This window comes from Macadamia integrifolia, chromosome 5 (genome assembly GCF_013358625.1).
Source record: "Macadamia integrifolia cultivar HAES 741 chromosome 5, SCU_Mint_v3, whole genome shotgun sequence".
NCBI lineage: Eukaryota > Viridiplantae > Streptophyta > Magnoliopsida > Proteales > Proteaceae > Macadamia > Macadamia integrifolia.
Genome location: NC_056561.1, coordinates 4,002,935 through 4,021,118, shown reverse-complemented (window position 1 = coordinate 4,021,118; position 18,184 = coordinate 4,002,935). Strand labels below are relative to the sequence as shown.

The 18,184-nt window shown below is 42.1% G+C and overlaps 1 protein-coding gene across 1 annotated transcript; it reads left to right on the top strand.

Moving 5' to 3' along the window:
* The first annotated feature begins 648 nt into the window (after positions 1-648).
* Positions 649-10,129, top strand: LOC122079050 (THO complex subunit 4C-like). Its single transcript, XM_042645275.1, has 7 exons — positions 649-1,072; positions 1,616-1,886; positions 2,462-2,605; positions 2,715-2,783; positions 7,459-7,649; positions 7,763-7,813; positions 9,679-10,129. Exons 2-7 carry the CDS (start codon positions 1,677-1,679, stop codon positions 9,863-9,865), a joined length of 852 nt encoding a protein of 283 aa, XP_042501209.1. The 5' UTR covers positions 649-1,072; positions 1,616-1,676; the 3' UTR covers positions 9,866-10,129.
* Positions 10,130-18,184: the final 8,055 nt, after the last annotated feature.

The window sequence follows — 18,184 nt, the reverse complement described above, 5'->3', positions numbered from 1 at the left end:
CTTCAACCTTCGACCTTAAGGTTGATCATGTAATCAAGAAGCTGTTAAGACTACGAAGGTACTACTGGGCCGGTCGAGCCCCCTCCCTTGTTACGCACTCCCCCTTCACCTTTGCCCTTTATTTTTTGATACCGTATAAATCAGTATGTATTAATTAGGACATGAGAATCCTATTGATTTGGCACAGGCTACACTAGTGGGCAGGGCCGCAGGGCCACTTAGAAGGTGTGAAAACATTTTCAGCCCATGGGGGGTAGTGCATTCCTTTTGCTGTCACCTATGTCAAGTTATTGCCTATGACTGTAGTAGGAATTTTTTTTCCTATTAAATCAATAAAAGAAGCATAAAAAGTACAAAAATTGGCTCTAGATTCCACCTACGATATTGCTATTTACAGGATATTATTCTTCACGTATATGTAGAGGATTTTTTGGGAGAGGATTTTCTGAAAAACCAATGTAGTCTTTACCCGGATACGAAGGCCAATGGGAGTGTCATTTTAGGGTGCGGTAGTCATTTTTTCGCACTTTGCATTTGGGCATAGGAGCCACGCTGTCGTTTATTTATTTTTTAAAATTAAATAATTTTCGATAATAATGGGAAATCAATATCAAAAAAGGCATAAAGGTCTAAAACCCTAGAAAACTTGCTAAGCTGGTAACGATGCTTCTGGCCTTCTCATACACCTCGCTTGACTTAACGCTTGCAAGTCCTATCACCGCTCGAGGCTGTAGCCTTTACGACCCTTAACCCTCCCTGCCTTTCCACGAAACGAAGGAAAACTTTCAGAAACCCCAAGATGAGCCTTTGTGATCACTTTTCCTTCGATACCCTATCTTGATCTTGATCTTGATCCATCTTTGAAGCTCAATCTCTTTTAATCTGAAGAAAACGTCCCAAGATTGCCTAAATCGCTGTCCTTGAATCTTCCTCTCTACCCTAGATCCGGCCATTTTTTCATCTTCATCACCCTGGATCGAGATAATCACTGCTCTGTAGTTTTTGCTGGAATTCTGTTTCAGCCTCTTTCATTGTTTTCTGGTTAGCAACGAGATCTGCCGCGCTTTACTAGGTATTTATTTCTTTTTCTTTTAAATCGATGGATTCGAGTATTATCAACAGATGGAAGTCTAATTTTTCGTACCTGCAACTTAATTTCTCCGCGATTATGTTTTTTTTTGCTAAGCCGCCATTGTTAAGTTTTTGTTAGAATTCACAGGGTTCGATAGAACAGGTTTTAAGCGAAATCTTAGTGTTTGACTTTTGATGTTTGATCATTCTTATGTGAGCAAAATACCCAGACCCGTCAAAGATGTAATTTTATGAATTTTATTAATTAATTGCAATTTTGCATCGTTTAACATGTTTTACCCCGCGATGATAAGAAATTAGGTTTTTATTTTTTGTTGTTTTTGGCTTTGATCGTCTCCCTTCTGCATTGGTGCCTCTTACATTTGATAACAGAATTGTTGGTTTTTCGGAGCTTTACCTGCTTAACTACATTTGTTAGTTAGTTTTTGATTTTCTGTGTTTATTGACTGGTTTTCCTAACCATATTTAGCATTTGAAAAAAGTCCTTTTGATATGACTTTGTTCAACATTTTCTCTTTGGCAGGTTAAGTGTCAGGTGCTTTTTTCTTTTCCTCCATATTCTCTGGTAGAATTTAGAGAACCGAATGGCAACATCTTTGGATATGTCGCTTGATGATCTGATAAAGAGCAGAAGTAGTACCGAGAGAGGGAGAGGACGAGGCCGGGCCCGCCGAGGCCGAGGCAGAGGGCAAATACAAGGCCCAGGAGGGAGTTTTGGCCGTGGAAGGACGGGAGGCAATCGTAGAGGGGCTCTGAGGGTGAATGCTCGGCCATCATCTTACGCAATTGCCAAGGCAAGCTCAAAACTATAGCTGTTATTTGCATATGTTCAAGATGTTTTGCTTTAGAAACTCAAACAACGCAAACGAGAGGATCTGTATGATGGTTTTGTACATGGAGAGGTTCAATTTGAAGTGCCAACTAAAGCACTCTTGGTTTGCAGTGCTTTTATAGAATGATCTTCACAGATAATCCATATTTAATGGTTTCTTAAGGAGGGTAACTATGATGGGTCCTCTTGGTATATGCGGATATTCGTCAGTGCGGGCCTTCAATTTTCATACCAGTACATGGAGTTTAATGCAATGGAGCTTCCCTGGTTGAATTTCAGAACTGGAGCTCTGTTCAGTACCGTATCATCGGTTTATAGTGGGTCGAATTCCCTACTCCCATTTTTATCTGTTGCTTTAGTTGCTAACATTTTAGGTTTGCTTATTGAGCTCTCCTACAAATTCAGTATAACAGGCTGCTACCCTGCTACCAGTTGCATTTTTAGTCTATGGAATTTTGCTGACCTCTGATTGACTCTTGAAGAACGCCAATTGTTCTATTTCTTGGTCATGTGCTGACATGTTCTCCCCAACATCAGTCTTTCAGCAGAAACAAGGATTTTACATGGCAACATGATTTGTTTGAAGATAGCCTGAAGGCTGCAGGGATATCTGGAATTGAATCTGGAACAAAATTATATGTCTCAAACTTGGACCATGGTGTTAGCAATGAAGATATAAAGGTAGAACATATGTCACATTATTAGTAATGCTATTCCAGGTATTATATCCATGTTCTTCTTTATGGTAGACTCCTCCTATCATTTATTTGATCCTTGACTTTCAATTCAGGAACTTTTCCGTGAGATTGGAGAACTGAAGCGATATGCAATCCATCATGACAGAAATGGGCGATCAAGTGTAAGCACCGGTGCTTGGTAGTTATTTTTCTTACAGTTGCTATCGGACCCTCTCATGCTTACCATGGAGTATTGGTGGTGCAATTGGAATTTTATTAATGACACTGACATCGTAAGAATATAATTTGTTGATATATATGCACATATTACACTAGGGCTTTGGTTGATGTGGTGGAATAGTGTGTTCATGATACCGGAAGAGCCATTGATCATTCTTGCATGTTGTAGTGGTAGTGACAATATGTTGGGGTGAGGAAGCTCAATGTCATGATAATTGCATTTGCTTGTTTCTATTTACTAATTTGAATATTAATTCAATAATGCAGGATTTCAAATTGAAAATATGAAAGATTACCCATAGGTTCTAAACATAATGGAAAAATAAACTGATTTCTAATATTTTTATGAATGTTTCTGTATTAGTATACAGAGTTGTATGCGTTGATCTCTGAAACTCAGCTATGCTAGCATTTGGTTTGCATATCTAGTTTCCGAGACAAAACCAAGGTTCAAATTTGGGTTGTACTAGGTTTCGACTTGTTTTGATAGGTTTCACATGTTTCACACTTGGTTTCGACCAAGAGTTGGGAGTTTCGTGAGTTTCGACACTACTAAGGGGGGTTTTGCCAAAAACTTGTTTTTGGCCAAGTCACTTGATCTCTTCCTACTTTTGGCATTATTCTACTCATTCAAATTTCTGTAGCTTGGATTTGCGCGATTTGAGCTTGAAGGTAATTGACAATGGTATTCTCCCCAAATTAATTTTTGGAAAAACTAGTACATTAGGCATGATTTGCATATCTAGTTTCCGATACAAAACCAAGGGTTGAAATTGGTTTGTACAAGGTTTCGACCTTGTTTGATACGTTTCACATGTTTCACACTTGGTTTCGACCAAGAGCTGGGAGTTTTGCAAGTTTTGACACTACCAAGGGAGTTTTGCTAAACACTTTGTTTTTGGCGTAATCGCTTAATGATCTCTTCTCACTTTTTTGCATTATTCTACTCAATTCAAATTTCTACAACTTGGATTTGCATGATTGGAGCTTGAAGGTAATGGTATTTCTTCTAAATCTAATTTTTGGAAGAATTATTAAATTATGCATAGTGTTGGGCACAAAATATCATGGGATACATATGTGTTGCATTTGAGAAGCGTCACCGACATCTTTAGCGGTATACAACTTGTGGATTAGACACTCCATGTATTGGGTGGAGAGTGTTCTATACTTGTATTTCCTTTACCTAATGTATGTTTTGGTTGTTTTAATTGCATATTTATATTTCCGGTAGCTAAATTATATGTAGTCAGTATTATTATACGGCTAGTGTACAACATCAGTGTGCACTAGCAAACTTGGGTCTGAACCACAAGTACTATTTTGGGGTTTTTTATTTTATTTATTGGTGTGCAAAACTAATTCATTGAATAGGTGTAAAATGAACCATTATCTGGTATCCCATGTTTCGACCAGGTTTCGGTTGAAACTCGAGACATCTCGTTTCATCCATATGGCCGAAACCGGCCTCAAAACTGAAACCTCGATCTTTGCCTACTATCAAGTCTATTTTTACATTTTGTAGCCTTTGTAGTAGGTGCATGCTCCTTAATCTCATGATTGATAAGATTGCATCTCATCAATATATAAGTCTTTACAATGTACCATTCATTTATTAAGAAAAACAGTTTCACTCGCGTGTCTTTGGAGGGCAATAGGCTGTATAAACATGGTGTAGATCACTAGGATTCCCTTGTTCACTTTCCTCGTCAATAAATGACTAAACCTCCTGACTTCCTTGTTTTGCAGTATAAATTTCCTCTCAACAAGATTGAACTTGCATTGCCCCCTCCTTTTTTGTTTGCTCTATTCCAGAGGAAGCCTTTAATCCTTTTGTTCATTATTCTCAAAATGGATCTTGTAGCTCGGAAGATTCACAAGAAAAATTTCGATACTATTTAGATTGCTTATGATGGGTAAGCCAATCACACCAAGGGGAAACTTTGTTCTTTGAGCCCAAAAATGGATTTACTTAATTATTCAACTTCATGCTCCTAATTTTAATGGTTCAATCAATCTTTATTGCTTTAATGGGAAAAACAGAGGATATGTTGGCTCCTTTATTCTAGTTGGAAGGAGAAGTTGTCCTCTACTGTCGCTCGAAAGTGATCCAAACCACCTGAACCCAACAAATTTTTGCCCATGAAATATTCAACTGTTCTCCGAATGGGGTACTTCATGGATTAGCCCAGTAGGCTTTAAGTTGAATTTGATTTGATTTTCATCCCGTTGTTCTACTGAGTTCGTCGCCCTCGTGCAAGTGGAGTCGTGGTACTGGTGACAGGTATGCCTATGCCCTCTCTTCTTCTTCTTCTCCCTTCTCCCTTCTCCCAGTTTCTGTTTCTGCAGAAGAAGAAAAGACTTGCACTGGTCTGTGGTAGGCCATCGCAGATCTTGGCAGCCCTTAAGAGGTTTTCTTCGTCCAACACTCCAGCTCGACTTCTTTGATCCTATCTTCCCCAAGGCATTATTATATCACACAAAAAAAGCCTAGAGGATAAGGTGTGAGCACGACTTGCCTCCCAAGAAGTGCTGTATCACCTAGGCCATGTCTTGGCAGCTATGTTCCAACATGTTGCCAAAATTACTAAAATATTTTGGTTTCGCCAGAAAATGAAAGCAAAATTTTCGAGATTTATAAGCGAAAAGTGTCAATTTTTCACTGAATATTTTGCTTTGGGAAAAAGTTCGAAATGGGGAGAAAATCTGAAATTTTGAACCTTGATTCCAAGTCAGTTTAGGACTGGTCGAGAGTCAGTTTATGGAATCCATTTGTAGATGTAATGGCTTACGGCGTTAGACATGAATTTATGATATATATCAGTTCAATTTTCTGAATTTTGCAGCTGAGGATTTAGTAGCTGCTGCTGTGCATTCAATAGTGTGCTTGGTGGATTCCAAGTGGACCTTAGGTGGAATTCTAGCCTAGTTATTCTGTCAATCAATCTTTCTGTTTCAAGATTAAAAGTAAATTTCTGCTAATTTATACTTTATGTGGCACCCGTTTTCTGTTTTGATTCAATCAAGTCCTGCTTGTATTATGTCTTCAGTTATTATGTTGAGCTATATGGGAATCGAGGCTTAGATTCTATTATTCAACTCTTTGAAGTTCTGTTGTAAGATATGAAATTTTCTGATTGATATTTCTGTTCTAGTTCTGCACTTCTGCTATTAGTTTTCCTAGTAGCACTGGGACTTCTCTGGAAACTCCTAATTCTGTTATCGGATTAGCTCAAACTTTGCAAGCTGAATCTACTGATAGAATAAGGTATCGACCGGAATTCAAGACCATTCTGAGATTTCTGTGTTCTGATAGAGTTTCTCCTAAATTTGGTTGTTTAAGATCCTGCTGTGAAGTAGCTTCTACTGAGGTATTCTGGCTTAGAGACTGGTTCAGATTAATGGAAATCTGTATACAGGTAGACCCGCGGATCTCATACATGTCAATTTTCAATTCAAATAGAGTTTTCCAAGTGACAAAACAAAGCATTAAAATTTTTCACTATACTTGAAAGTTTTGTAATAGAAGGGTGCATGGACATACATACAAATAAGTTAAAGGTGTTAGAAGTCCATCATGAGAAGGGGAGGAGAAGCCGCAGGCTACTCCTTTGGTGTTTTCCTAGTCTAACTAGGGTTGTACTAGTTCAACTAGGACTGATGTCTAATTAAAAGTTAGCAAGCTTATGTTGGTTACCTTTTATGTTTTGGATTTCCTATTCCTAGTAGGACTTTTAATCTCATTTGTAATAGGACTTGTAATAGCTGATTGGCGTTCTATATGATGAATAGAGGTGGGCTATCCCCAATCCATCGTTGGGACTCCCCTGCACAAATCGCAGGACTCTCTCTCTCTTAATTTAGAGAAGGAAACTATCAGAAGAAAGGAATGAGTTGGCTTTATTGAGTGTGGTGATTGATGCAAATGGGGAGAAAGATGTAGGGAGGCCTTTCAAATACAATCCCACTCAGTTTTTGGATCTGAATGGCAACTTAGAAAGAAAAAGATTCTGCTTTAAGCAAAATATGTTAAATTATAGTCATTTGCTCCCAGATTTTGCTTCAGCAAATTACAAACCTGGGGAGTACAAAATTAAATCCACTTATATGCTTGTTTTGTCCTTGTCCATCTGTTGCTGGGATCATGGTGTTTTGTTGGGTCAGATGCAGTTTCTGTCCGTAAAAGTCTATTTGTTGATGAGATTGTAGTTCTTTGCTGCCCCAATAGATATTATTAAGCTATATTGCTTCTTTCATGTGGATATATATATATATATATATATTTTATTTTATTTTGAGATAAGTAACAATTTTATTGATAGAACAATATCACATTAGAGATACAACAACGTAAGTGTTGGAAAGACAGAAAAGAAATTCCCTAAGGGTCTCAAACCTCAAACTAAAATGACAGACCAAATAAAAAAGTAACAGATTTCTGGCATGAATATATTCCAGTGTTTGTAGTTCTGGTTGCTATTTTTTGGTACTTATGTTACTAGTCTGGATTTTGTTTTGAAAGAAAAGAAGGCAACTTAAGCTGAGTTATTATTTTGTTCAAGTGTCTTGGTTTTCTAAATGACAATTCAAATTTGGTGTTTATTTATTCATCTGCAGGGTACGGCTGAAGTAGTGTTTGTTAGAAGAAGTGATGCATTAGCAGCTGTTAGGCGATATAATAATGTTGTACTGGATGGGAAGCCAATGCAGATTGAACTCATTGGTACCAATCTTGAAATTCCTGTTTCAGCTCGGGTGAATGTAATTGGAGCAGCAAATGGAAGAGGAAAGAGAACGGTTGTAATGACGTATGTTATATTTCGATTATTTCTCACTCCCTTCGCTGTTAGTATATTATAGCTATATCGTTCTTTTTCACTGAAAAAATGGCGTGCTTGTCTAACAACGATGTTTTAAACAGGCCTCAAGTGCACCGAGGTGGAGGTTCTGTTCCAGCAAATCGTGGTTCTGGGTAAGTTCTCATTCAAGCAGTAATCTTACTGGTCATATAGAACATAAATAGAACTGTGGTCTTTTGTTCAAGGGCTGCTAAATTTTACTGCTTTATAGAATTGGAACTATTATGAATATGAAAATGTTATGATCTGTTCGTTCTAGTCTTGTAGTTCATGAGTTCCTTTTCTAGGTGTTCTGGTTGACATTCCAATGTCAAGCTGTTGCCCACTGGGTCTGGAATCACTATGGATGATCCTTTAATGTCAGAGGTCAAGGGCTTCAGATCATGGACTAGTTATTGGGTTGGCCACACAGTTCTGAATGCTGTTCAGATGTTTGGGTGTGTTAGTTGGTTTGGCGACCCAAAGTGCATATGTGGATTAAGCATGATGGAACCCTTCAACCCCGTTCAGTCAATTCTTATTTTTCTCTTCTTCTTGTTTTTGTTTTTGGTAAATCCTGTTATACCAAATAAAAAAGTTACTAGTATCAGGAGCCCAATTTTTTTTTTCTAGTTTTCATTTTTAGTACTTTATTATATTATTGGGAGAGGGTTCTCTGAGCAAGCGGGGTAGCCTACACTTACTTACAGATTCTTTCTATTCATTTTTTCTCTTTCCTTTGAAAAAAAATAATGAAAGAACCATGTGAGGAGACATAGGATACACATCTTGCTCAGAGAGACTTCCCTTTACATTTTTACTATTATATTTACTGAAGAATTAAGGTTTTTAAATGCTAGTTGAGTTTTGAGTATAAAGTTTAAGATCTTTAGGGGTTTTTTTTGTGAGAATTTATGGTAAGCCACAAAAGCGGAATAGTTAAAGTTTAATATTCTCTCCTATTGATCTTTTATTTTTTAATATATATATATATATATATATGTTGTTTGAAGTTTTTGCTTTTAATCTCCACGAACTCTTCAATGGAGAAGCCTAAAAGAACTGTTGTTCTCCATGTGCTCCAGGCTCCAGGCCCCAGGCCCCAGTTCTCCAGGATCAGGATTTCTGTAGACCCTTGGTTTTCTTTTCTTTCAATATAATCCATTAAGTTGTAGACTAGAACATTCTCTATAAAGCCATTTTTATTTTCTAATTGAAAACACTTTCACCATAAACAATGCATAAGCCTTCTTTCTCTAATTAAAAGCATTTTCACCATAAAACCTTTTTTTAATTAAAAACATATTCACCATAAAAATGGCATCTCTACTCCCCCTTGGCATGCTCCTAGAGACTAATGTTTTAAAGGAAACTACAACATACCTCTGTAGCTAAGTCATATTGCATGAAGAACCTTAGATGGTATCCTTTATGTTATAGTCTTCTTCGTGTGGTAGTCTTAATATCTTACAATGAAAGGCCCAGACATACAAGAAATGGTATCTTTCAACTTTGATGGGACATGGACTTCAAACATGACTGGCCCATAGTAGTGAGCAGAGAACAGACTCCTTTTTCCCTCACTTCCTTGAATTGTATTCAGTTATTGATTCGTATATTTTGACTCTATTGGATGAGTTGTATACTCAACTTTCTAGTCATTCGAATGCATCTGGTACTCTCCTTCGTAGCCTCAGATAAGGCTATGAAACAGTGCGCTTTTATGTTGTGGGATGTAAGCTGGACGGTGATCCTGCATCAAATACCTTTCCTTTCCCAAAAATTGGTAGAGGTTCATAAAAATCCTTTAATATTTTCCTAAATGCTTGCCATCACCAGGGCTCTTTCATGTTAAATTTCTGTTGCACGTTGATGGCAGTGTAATCACAAATATTGGTTGCCTGTTGACAATATTAGCATTTATGTATTTTCAATCATGGCTATTCACTGTAAAGTAATGTGCCATCTAATTTCATTTTATTCATCCTGCTTGTGGCAGATGGGGCCGTGGGGTTCCCTGGGGTGGTCGTGGTCTTGGTCGCAGCCGTGGTGGTCGTGGTCGAGGTCGTGGCCATGGCCGTGGTCGGGGACGTGGCCAGGGAAGGAAGCAACCTGTTGATAAGTCAGCAGAGGACTTGGATACCGAATTGGATAGCTACCATGCGGAAGCCATGCAAACATCCTAGTTATAAGATTCTAAACTGAAAACATTATATGGTATTTCTAGTGGATTATCAGAGGGAGCTGTATACAGAAGGTGGCAATGGGGCATTATTACAGTGATAAATTTTTTGGGTTTTTGTTCATATGCTTCGCTCCTGGATAGAATTCAGGGTTTAACCTATTAGATTGGAAGTGATTTTAATGCGGACAAAGCAGTTATCCTGAAAATTTGTGTATATTAGTTGTTTTTTATATGGTATCTTCTTTGGTATTTTTGGTTTTGCAAATAGTGTGTATGCTTTGCCCAACTTTAATACTGCCTTTTGCTTCTCCGTTCTCATAATCTCACGTTGACCTTTTGATTAAATCAAATCGTTGTTAGAGTATTCCTCAAGTTGTATAGGTCATCTAAACCGAGCATGGATTGGGCTGGAATTGGGATCAGTCCCGGCTGATTTGACGGATATGATCCTGACTCTTGAAACCTGTGGCAACGTCAGAGTAAAATGGTTGACAAATACTGTTTTGGGATTTCTCTAAGTCTTGTATCGGTTTCTTGGTTTTCAGTTGTCGTTATGGTGACGACTTGGTATCATTCTATTTTTATTTTTTATTTATTTATTTTTTTACATTTTCTGGTTCCCCACTGATGAGGGTAAATGTCTCTGACCACTGCACGGCCAAGGAGTGTTTGAACTAATGTTGTACTGTCATCTTAGCTCTTCATCAGGCCGAGTTACTACGTCGGCCCCTCATCAGGCCTAGGTAGGCCAAGCTACATGTCGTACTGCCACCTCGGCATCTCATCATGTCGTCCTGTCACCTCAGCACCTCATCATGTCATACTGTCATTTCGGCATCTCATCATGCCGTACTGCCACCTTGGCCTATCATCATGTCGTACTGCCACCTTGGCATCTCATCAGGCCGAGGTACCACCTGGGCCCCTCATCAGGCCGAGCTACCATCTTAGCATCTCCTCAAACTGTACTACCAACGCGGCCTCTCCTTTGGCCGAGCAGCCACCTCGGCCTGGCATCATTAGGCAATGCTCCCAGACCATGCTCTCATCCACTCTTTCATTCAAAGAACGTAATCCCTGATCATAAGGAGATGACTCTATCCATTACACGTCATCAGAGGCATCCACCCCTCACAATCCACACCTCCGAAATAAAAGAAGAATATTCCTGAAAGAGGCCTCGGAATCTAGAATATTCTTGGAATTAGAGAGCCATTCTCCTTAAGGACTCCATGCCCAGTAAGACTCTCCATGGACATTCCCCCTTTCTCCACTCCATCAATAGCCTATAAATACCAAGGTAAGCCTCCATTGTGTGGATTGATCACTTCTTTTGACAGAAAACTTTCTTGAGTATCTGTTGTGGAAAGATCTGACTTAGGCATCAGAAAGTCCCCCGTCGGCCAAGCTGAAGAGACGCTCCAGGAGGTCCATAAAAGAATTTCCGGAGGACACATGGGAGGAAGGGCACTGGCCTACAAGGTGTTGCGCCAAGGATTCTATTGGCAAAAAATACAGCAAGATGCAATGAAGTTCGTCCGGCGATGCTTTAAGTGTCAAGTACACGCCTCAATACTACATGCCCCGGCTATAGAACTTAGCTCCATAATCTATCCGATCCCATTAGCGATGTGGCAATGGATATCGTAGGACAGTTCAAGAAAGGCAAGGGCGGTGTCTAGTTCTTGATTGTTGCTATTGATTACTTCACTAAGTGGGTGGAAGCGCGTCGCCTAGCAAAGATCATTGAACAGACGGTAAAAAAGTTCATAAGAGACGATGTCATATACCGCTATGGTGTCCCAAAAGTACTGATCACTGACAATGGGCGACAATTCGGCAATCAAAAATTCGGGCTCTTCTGCAGTAACTTTAACTGATTTTTGAAACACTACAGTGTCACACCCACAGTCAAACGGCCAGACAAAAAAGGCCAACCACATACTTCTAGATGGAATAAAGAAGAGGCTGGACTGGGAGAAGAGGAACTGGGCTGACCAGCTACTCAATATACTTTGGGCATATCGTACCTCAGCTCGGACCCCTACAAAGGAAACACCGTTTCGACTAGCATACGAGACTGAAGCTTTAATCCCTGAAGGTGACCCAAGCTTCTTTTCGATCGACAACGTTTGAAGCATCATAGAACGAGGCAGGGCTCCAAGCAAACATCGACTTTATAGACGAAGTTCGAGAAGAAGCTCTAGTGCAAAATGAAACCTACAAGTAAAAAGTGCGGCAGTATCACAACTGAAAGGTTCGACTATGAGAATTCATAGTAGGTGACTTGGTCCTTAGAAAAGCAGCCACAACAGACCCGAGAAGAGAAGACAAGTTAACCACTTGTAGACTCAGGGGGATACAGCTATACCAAGAGCATGGAATGTCAAAAATCTCAAAAAAATTTACCAGTAGACCACATTGAAGTCCTGCACGACCGGGCGTTAGTCTTATAGATTTTATATTCTCATCACCTTAGTTTTCATATTTCAATTATTTAATTTCATTTATCGAGTGGATTGGACTCTATTTTGAAGCAATGTATTTGTTACAAGTGCATGCCACATATCAATAAACGAAGAAGCTTCTCTTAAATATCCACCTCATTAAGACCAAGCTCCAACTCGGCAACATCTAAAACCGAGACCCAGCTCAGCACTACCAAGACCAAACCCAAGTTTGGCACATCAAGATCTTAACATCTAAGGCATTAAGACCAAGCTTCAGCTCGGCAACGTCTAAGACTGAGCCCCAGCTCAGCACTACCAAGGCCAAACTCAGATTTGGCACCTCAAGACCTTAACATCTAAGGCATTAAGACCGAGCTTCAGCTCGGCAACATCTAAGGCCAAGCCCCCAACTCGGCACTACTAAGACTAAACCTAAGTTTGGCACCTCAAGACCTTAACATCTAAGGCATTAAGACTGAGCTTCAGCTCTACAACATCTAAGACCGAGCCCCAGCTCGACACTACTAAGACCAAACCCAAGTTTGGCACCTCAAGACCTTAACATCTAAGGCATTAAGACAGAGCTTCAGCTCAAAAACCTCTAAGATCGAGCCTCAGCTTGGCACTACCAAGACCAAACCCAAGTTTGGCACTTCAAGACCTTAACATCTAAGGCATTAAGACAGAGCTTCAGCTCAGCAACGTTTAAGACCGAGCCTCAGCTCGGCACTACTAATACCAAACCCAAGTTTGGCACCTCAAGACCTTAACATCTAAGGCATTAAGACAGAGCTTCAGCTTGATAACGTCTAAGAATGAGCCCCAGCTCGGCACTACCAAGACCAAACCCAAGTTTGGCACCTCAAGACCTTGACATCCAAGGCATTAAGACCAAGCTTCAGCTCAGCAATGTCTAAGATCGAGCCCCAGCTCGGCACTACCAAGGCCAAACCCAGATTTGGCACCTCAAGACAACATCTAAGGTTTTAAGACCAAGTTTCAGCTTGGCAACGTTTATGGCCAAGCCCCAGCTTGGCACTACCAAGGCCAAACCCAGATTTGATACCTCATGACCTTAACATCTAAGGCATTAAGACTTAGATCAGCTCGGCAACGTCTAAGACCAAGCTTCAGCATGGCGTCACTACGGTCCAATTCTAGGTATAACACTTCAGAACATTAAGATGTATAAGATAAATCGAAGCTCAACTAGATAATGGAATTATGCTTACAGGGGAATAAAAGAGGCACAATGAATGAAGAGAAACATTTTTCATTAATAAAGGAGGGAAAAAACCCTCAAACTTACACTACTCCCGAAGGAGACATTAACATAAAAAAAAAGAGAGAGAAAATTACATTACTCCCGAAGGAAGAAGAAGGAAAGAAAAGGAGAAGATAGCATTAGGATTGAAGAGATTGGAGGGCTAGCTCAGAAGGGAGCGAGCTGGTTCATTTGACTGCTTTTGGGTCGGCTTAGTCACCTCTTCACCAACCTCAGCTTGACCGATGAGTTGCACTGAAGGAGCGAGGGTAGGAGGGCACTACTCATAGTTTAACAGATCGTAGTCTGACGTCTTACCCAGGACGAACTGAATGACGTCTTCCGAGCCGGCTTGGAATGAAGTGACGTTGATGTCAACTAACCATTTCTGACCAACTTCAGAGTTCAGCCACCTCTCAACAGCAACCTTATCATTCGACGCCAGCTCGGCCTGATGCTTTCGTTCCAGCTCAGCAATCCGAGCTGCAAGTTCAGCCTCCTTCTTTCTGCTGGTCTCTTGACCCTCAGACTGCTCGTTCTGGAGCGCGTCCTTCTCCTTGACCAGGTTGTTTTTGGTCCTGAGCTACTTAGTAACTTCACACTCCAGCTTTCCAGCTCTCTCCTCGTTATCTCTCGCCCTTTGCTCCTCAAAACGAGCCATTTTCTTCTCATTCTCCAGCTGACCAATAGCTATCTGGAGATCTCCACGAAGACACTTCACTTCATCCTCCATTGTTGGCCATGCTCTCAAATCATTGAGCAGCCTCAACCTCAAAAGTAAAACTCTGCAAGGATCCAACAGAATGATTAGTACTCAAAACATCAAGGTGAACACGGAAGAGAGAAAAGCTGAGGATACTTACGTCGCCCATTCGAATGTATATCTGATCCGCGAAGTCAAAGTTAGAAAACTTCTTCACCCAGGCAATGTCCCTTTTGGGACAGCTCCAGTGACACCAGACCCGAGTAGTGTTGGAGTCGAGCATGGTGCCGTTCTCCATCAAGTCCCCCCATGGATCCACGAAATGCTTCCCCTTCTGAGCCACCTTGGTGGGGTTGCCATACTGCATGTCATCCACAGGTGAGCGCCTCCTCTTCTGGCCATCCGGGCCCACAGTGGCTCAGTCCGGTGTACCGGTCTACCTAGGCACCTTTTCTCCTGAGCCCACTGGCTCTTTGCCCTTGAGTGAGCACGAAGTCCCGTGCCAAGCTAAGTACTAGATGGGTGGTGGCATCTCTTTCTCGGGCTTGCCCCCTATGGTGATTGGCGAGGCCTTGTTACTCGTGCCAGTGGGTGGCATGGCCTTCACGCCAAGGCTTGGGCTCGACACAGCCTTGCCCTTTTCAGCAGTCTTCTTGGCAGTCTGCTTTACCACTTCCTTCTTCCTCACCTCCGTCGTCACCACGGCAAGGGCCTTGTTATCTACCTCCACATTTACCACTGTAAAACAAAGATGAGCCAAGCTGAATTAGTATGAAGACCAAGCTGACCTGAAGATATAACCGGACTCAATCAAATCCTCACCAGGGACTTCACTCAGATCCCACTCTCGGAGGAAGTCTTCGTCCTGCAGCATCCGGACATCCACAACCTCCCCACCTAAACACATTTGATATGTTTGGAGATCGACTGGGGATAGCTTAGGAGCTTGGTTCAACATCGATAGAGTGGGCCTTACCCAACTGCTCTTGAGGGGTTCCCCTCCATTGCCATGTAGAAATACCACTTCGTCCACTTCTTCATTGAGGAGGGCATGTTGATAAACATCTTCAAATCGTTGTAGGGACCGTCACTGTCCCTCTTGGTGAAGTAGTACCACCCCGAGGTGTGCCTCTTCACCAAGAACATCTTGCGAAAGACTTCCAACGTCATAGTTCCGCCCAACTTCGAGACGAACACCTCAAAGCTGAGAATAGTGCGCCAGGAGTTCGGTGTGAGTTAGCTTGGGGTGAGACACCAGTACTCCAGAACTAAGCTGACCAGCTCGGGCACCGGGATCCTAAGGCCGCTTTGGAAGGCGACGTCATAGAGGGCCACCTCGTCCCCAGAGGCATCTGCACATTCATCTTTATCTGGGATGCACATCACCACGTAATCGGGGATACCATACCGACCTCGGATCAAGTCTAGAACTTTGGGCATAAGGATTCTCAAGGTGTTGACTGCGGTTTTCTTTTCTCCGAATGATGAAGCAGAGCCTTCCCCCTCAGACTCTGCTAAGCCTGCCTCAAGGACTTCAGTGCCTGATGGGCCTGCCACCGAAGTGCTTGCTGTCGCGGCACTAGGGGACTGAGCTGGGGCAACCGAGCCAGGATCACCCCTAGTTAGGATGGTCTCAGGCGAGACCACCTTGACAAACTCAATGCCCGAGCTGCTACCCGAGCCTAAGCTATCACCAGAACCTGAGCTGTCATCAGAGCCTGGACCGCTTGAAGTATCGTCACTGAAGGACGAAGGATAAAGAATGGGACACTCTGGGTGGTTTTCCCCAGGACTCACGGCCATCAAGGTGGTCTGGTTGGGCGAGTCAAGGTCACGCACAGATGCCATATCAGGATCACCAAGACTGACGCTAGGAAACATGGAGGGCTGAGCGGAAGAAGAACGAGTCACAATTATAGTGCGATCTTACTTACTGGTTGAAGGACGAGCTTGAAAGTGACACATTGGAGAAGACGAGCTGATGAGGACGAGCTGGTTGGAGAAGCTGGTTGGTTGTGTTCAAGACGCAGGGTTGCTCTGAAGTGCGAAGTCTTCTGGGAAAAGAATATATCCTATTTATAGGCGAAGGTGGTGGATAATGGACGGTTGGATCTGGCTGAGATCAACAGTGAACCAAAGCAATCTCTTCGCCTGCCCGAGGTGAAGTTACGACGTTGTGACATGTGGCAGAACCAGCACATTTCACGCTGAATGAACCATGCATGCACGTGAAAGTCAACTGAATTTAATGCTCTAGCTGTCCGAACCGAACTGCTTGAGTGGGGGGCTGGTGATGGGGGTAAATGTCTCTGACCACAGCATGACCAAGGAGCGTTCGAACTAATGTTGTACTGCCACCTCAGTTCCTCATCAAGCCGAGCTGCCATCTCGACTCATCATCAGGCCGAGCTGCCATCTAGGCCCCTCATCAGGCCGAGCTACCACCTTGGCATCTCATCATGCTGTATTGCCACCTCGGCATCTTATCATGCCGTACTACCACCTCACCATCTCATCAGGCTGAGCTACCACCTCGACATCTCATCATGCCGTACTGCCACCTCGGCCTCTCATCATGCCGTACTACCACCTCGGCATCTCATCAGGCTGAGCTACCACCTCAGCCACTCTTCAGGCCGAGCTACCACCTCGGCATCTCCTCAAGATGTACTGCCACCTCGGCCTCTCCTCTAGCCGAGCAGCCACCTCGGCCTCTCCTCTAGCCGAGCAGCCACCTCGGCCTAGCATCATCAGGCAGGGCTCCCAGAAATGTGCTCTCATCCACTCCTACATTCAAGGAACGTAATCCCTGATCACAAGGACATGACTCTATGCACTACACGTCATCAAAGACATCCATCTCTCGCCCAATCCACACCTCCAAAATAAGAGAGGAATATTCTCGAAAGATACTCCAAAATCTGAAATATTCTTGGAATCAGAAAACCATTTTCCTCAAGGACTCCACGCCCAGTAGGGCTCTCCATGGACGTTCCCCCTTTCTCCACTCCATCAGTAGCCTATAAATACCAAGGTAAGCCTCTATTATGTGGATCTATCACTTCTTTTGATAGAAAACTCTCTTGAGTATTTGCTGTGAAAATATTTGACTTAGGCATCGGAGAGTCTCCCGTCGGATCAGCCCAGCTCTCCCCTATCTTCTCTTCTGTGCAGATCTGCTGGAACATCAAGAGCTGCAAGGAAGATCGACTGATCAATTTTTACCGCATCACCCATCATGCTTGTTTATGCTGCGTGCTTGTGCCAGGCTTCAAGTTGGTCTGATTAGCTCTAGGTGCAGTGTCCTAAACTTACTCGCATTCTATCATGCCTTTTATGATGTACATGCACCTAACGACTGGCTACTCCACCATGCCTGTTTATGCTGTGCGTATGCCTGGCTCCAGGTCGGCCTGATTAGCTTTAGGTGCAGTGTCCTAAAGATACTGGCTACTACTACCTGTCCATTTCTCATGCTTGCTGGTTTGATGGCTAACACTTGAGCTTCTTGCAAAAACCCATTAGCTGATTATCAAATTCTAAAACCTGCTGGAATGGTGCTGCACTAAATTTTGATGTTAATAGGCTGCAGATGTCCACACTTGGTTGATCAAAATACATGTGATTGATGGAGAACATACTTAAGTGTTCTAAACTACAAACGACTGACATAAGATCCCACAGGATCCTCCAAAGAAGGGCACAAATAAATTTTTGATTTTGTTTTTGTTTAAGAAAGAATTTACTAATTCTTGTGGATTAAGTTTTCCTTCACCCGTGGTGGAGGAATACCTCACCATTGCCATTGGTCCTGTCTGGTTGGACTAAGGAAGGGTTTTCAACCCTGTACGATAAGCGTTGGAAGTTTTGGATGACAGGAGTACAACCACAAGGCTGTAAATC